The sequence below is a fragment of the Myotis davidii genome, unplaced genomic scaffold (genome assembly GCF_000327345.1).
Source record: "Myotis davidii unplaced genomic scaffold, ASM32734v1 scaffold960, whole genome shotgun sequence".
Taxonomy (NCBI): Eukaryota; Metazoa; Chordata; class Mammalia; order Chiroptera; family Vespertilionidae; genus Myotis; species Myotis davidii.
In genome coordinates, this window is record NW_006293003.1 from 2,224,976 (window position 1) to 2,228,857 (window position 3,882).

General features: G+C 56.3%; 1 protein-coding gene across 1 annotated transcript; it reads left to right on the forward strand.

The window, feature by feature from the left end:
• Positions 1-2,088: 2,088 nt before the first annotated feature.
• On the forward strand, positions 2,089-3,288 carry MSX1 (msh homeobox 1; the record flags this gene model as incomplete). Its single annotated transcript, XM_006766585.2, has 1 exon — positions 2,089-3,288. A coding segment is annotated over one exon (447 nt), but the record flags the coding sequence as incomplete, so codon positions are not given.
• Between the last annotated feature and the right edge of the window lie 594 nt (positions 3,289-3,882).

Below are 3,882 nucleotides of genomic sequence, written 5' to 3' on the forward strand. Positions count from 1 at the left end.
GCGGGTACCTGGAGCCGGCGCGGTGTCTGCGATGGCGGGTAGGTCGGGGTCTGCGCATTCCCACTTCCACCCAGGAAGATGGTTCGAGACCTGGCTAAGGCCCAGCGCTGGGTCCACTTTCGCGGGCTCCTGGCCTTGGCTAGGCGACCGTGCGGGTGGGACTTTAGTTGTTGGGCACGGGTGTCCGAGCACTCTGTCCTCATGCCCCCACCAAACCACCCTGGGGAGTCCCTGCTCCCCTGTCCGATCATAAGCCCTGCTACCTCTCGTGTTACCCCAGCGGGTGGGTCCCAGCGGCGCCGACATCTTCCCTGCACGCGGAGTTTCACTTTCTCATAGTAGAAGCCTGGTGTCTCCCCGCCACCCCCAAGAAAGTATCTCTTCGCCGGAAGGTTCTGGAGCTCTTGCAAAATTCCCCTCCCCCCACCTCCAAGTTTCAGGCAGATTCTTAGTACTTTTGGGGGGGGGGTTAGGGGGAGGGGAGTGCTCAGGTCCAGTGGAGGGGGCGGGGCACCCAGTCAATTAGTGGGAGGCGCCCCCTCTGAACGGGTTGGAAGCGGCGCCCAGAGGTTCCGCCAGGGCCACTGCCGCGGACTCCGCTCCCAAAGGCGCTTTCACGGCTGTGCCAAGGCCTGGTGGCCCCCGGCTTCTCTGCCCGGCGAACCAGCTTGGAGATATTTCAGGAGCACGGGAAATTCCCGAGTTTTCCTCGTTTCCTCCGATTATTTTGCGCGGCATAATAGCAACCCGAATTCAATGGTGCGATGCTGAGGAATGATTTTTATCTGGGGATTAAAAGTCTTTGAAAGGCAAGCCCCTCCCCGGGTCTAATGGCCGGGGAAGGTGGCCCAGCACTGCGCTGTCGCTGGAAAAGGAATGTCCGCCCCTCGGGTGGCCTGGCGGAAATGGACTCCGGGGCCAACCGCTTCCCCGACTCTCAGTGTCTTTGATTGGGAAAGAAGGAGGGACTGTTAACCCGAATTTTCGTTTGACTCACATCCTGGTGGTCTGAGGACCCAAAGGGTCATTTGTTTTTATTTGTTTAAGGCTTGAAAAAATGCATAATTAGGCAAAACCCGCATGGTGAAACATTCCAGATTTGAATTCATTTCCCCCCAGAGAGAAGCGGCTGCATAGGCAACATATCCTTTCCCGGGCTTGGGAATTTGGTGCGGGCCTCTGCCTGGACCCTGAAGTTGGCAGAATCCCTGTTGTCCTAGGCGAAATGTGTTCCACATTTTATTTGGGCACAGCTGCTTGGTGTGGCAGGGGCTGCCCTGACCAGTGGGCCCCGTCCCCTGGCTCATGTCCGTCCTTGAAGTCCGCGTTGAAGTCATAAGAAAAAGACTGTTCTGCACTTTTGATGTCTGTGGACTGAGCCGCAGGTCCGGGCGAGGCCAGAGCGGTTGTACACAACCTCTTCCCACTGGACCTCACATTTGACCAGAGGCCCAAGAGGCAGTTGAGATCATCATAGGATCAGAAGAAGCCCCCTTCCAATGCAGTCTCTTTCCCACCCCCCTCCACACCGCAGGACTTGGCCTCGGTGTGACCTTGGGACCCCGGCCTTGCTCCACCTGCAGTGTCCGGGACTGCCCCTAGAGCCGGGTGGGAACTCACTGCTCCACGGTAAAGACTGGATCTTGGAGATCTGGATTCTGCCGCAGTGGCCTAGCCCAGCGCCGAGCACTCAGTGGACAGGGTCGGCGTTCGGCCATCATACCCGGTGTGGTCTTGGACTGGGCGCAGGGCCTCAGTCCGGGTGTTTCATCAGCCTTAGTAACAGCCATGGCCCCCATGTGCCTGGCAGTGGGAGAAGGTCCGGCTGGAACAGGCCCGCCATCGCGGCCATCCGCACTGGGCCGATTCACCTCTCCCCAGTTATGCTCGGGATTTGAACCCGGGTATGTTTCATCTGAACTCTTACGTTTCTTCATTTGCAAAAAGTAGACAAGAACGTCTCCTCTTCTGGGTGGTGGTGGGAAGTGGAGAAAATACTTTCCAAGGGCCAAATGAATAGACGGCATTGTTATCCATCATGAACTAGTTTTTAGGGGGCCGATGACGCTCCCGCGCGCGCTCTCTTAACCCCCTGCTTCTTTCTCTCTCGGCCTCCTAGGGCGCCTGAGCCCCCCAGCATGCACCCTGCGCAAGCACAAGACCAACCGCAAGCCGCGGACGCCCTTCACCACCGCGCAGCTGCTGGCGCTGGAGCGCAAGTTCCGCCAGAAGCAGTACCTGTCCATCGCCGAGCGCGCCGAGTTCTCCAGCTCGCTCAGCCTCACCGAGACGCAGGTGAAGATCTGGTTCCAGAACCGCCGCGCCAAGGCCAAGAGACTGCAGGAGGCAGAGCTGGAGAAGCTGAAGATGGCCGCGAAGCCCATGCTGCCACCGGCCGCCTTTGGCCTCTCCTTCCCGCTGGGCGGCCCCGCGGCTGTGGCAGCTGCAGCCAACCCTCCATTGGCTGCGCTGCCCGTGGCGCCCGTGGGACTCTACACGGCTCATGTAGGCTACAGCATGTACCACCTGACATAGAGGGCCCCAGGGCTGCCCACCCGTGGCACCAGCCGATTCCTCCAGCCCTCGCCTTCTGCAAGCAGCAGAGGCCTCCCCACCCCAAGAGCTCCCCTGTTCAGCACCACCTGGCTCCTTCCTTTAGGTCCCGCTCAGCTCTGGTGTCTCCTAGGTCGCTCCCTGATTTCACTCTCTGAAGTCCGATCCTCTTCCAAAAATGTGACTGGAAGGGTCCCTTCTATTCTAGAATCTAGACCCACCCCCCTCGTGTTACAGATGGGGAAACTGAGGCCAGAGAGGTTAAGACATTGACCCACCAGGCCCCCAGAGTTAGCTGTTCGGTCAGGACCAGAGGCCACTTCTCCAGCACCCCTGCCTCCTGTCCTGATACCAGGCGGGGAAAGCACGGAGAAATTCAAGTTTGAAGATGTTGGAATGGAGGATCCTGGGAGAGAAGAGCATGCCGGGAGATATGGATCCTGGTCCTTCCGTGGGAACACTTCTGGCCTGAGCAGCCAAGCGTTTGCTCTGGGGCTGGAGGGGGGTGGGGCGGGGGTGTACACAGATGCATTGCGAAGGTAGGTTGAAGGGACCTCTCTCTTACCAGTCCCAGAAAAAAAAATTGTAAAATAAAAATTTAAAATTCTCTTTCTATTTAACAGTACATTTGTGTGGCTCTCGAGAATCCCTTTGGAAGGGATTGGGTGTAATATACTGTATATTTGAAATTTTATTATCATTTATATTATAGCTATATTTGTTAAATAAATTAATTTTAAGCTACAAGAATGGATCTCGGCACTGATTTCGTCTTCGAGTTAGTTCCACTTCTTGCCACCTCTTCCCGCCTACGATTGCTTTTCCGGGCGATAGTGGTTTTTACGCCAGCAACTTTCCGAGGTGACCACAGGCTCTTCGGGGCAGGAGGGGCTGTCTTTCTGCACACGGAGGACAGATCTGCATTAGCAAAGTCAAGTGGAGAATTGAAGCAATTACCTGGGATAATTAGGCTCAATTTTCCAATTCACTTTAAGCTGAAATTGACACTTGTTCAGGCGACCCAGAACCGGCTCTTTCTTTTTTTCTCCCCCTTTTAACCTGTCTCCGAAAACAAAGCGAATCGCCCAAATGGTTTGATGCCTGCAGACAGCTAATCCAGACAATTCCCACCCCGCAGCCCTGCCTTTCCCACAGGAGGCCAGGTGGGGTGGAGGGAATGCTTTGCTGCTTTAAGCCGATGCGGCAGGGTTTGTGGAACTAATTTTGAGCTGCCAGAATGTGAGCGCCTTCACACCCCCAATTAAGACCCCTACCGACCCCTAGAAAAAAACAACACTGACAGCCCAAGGCGACTGCTCCCCGCCTTTG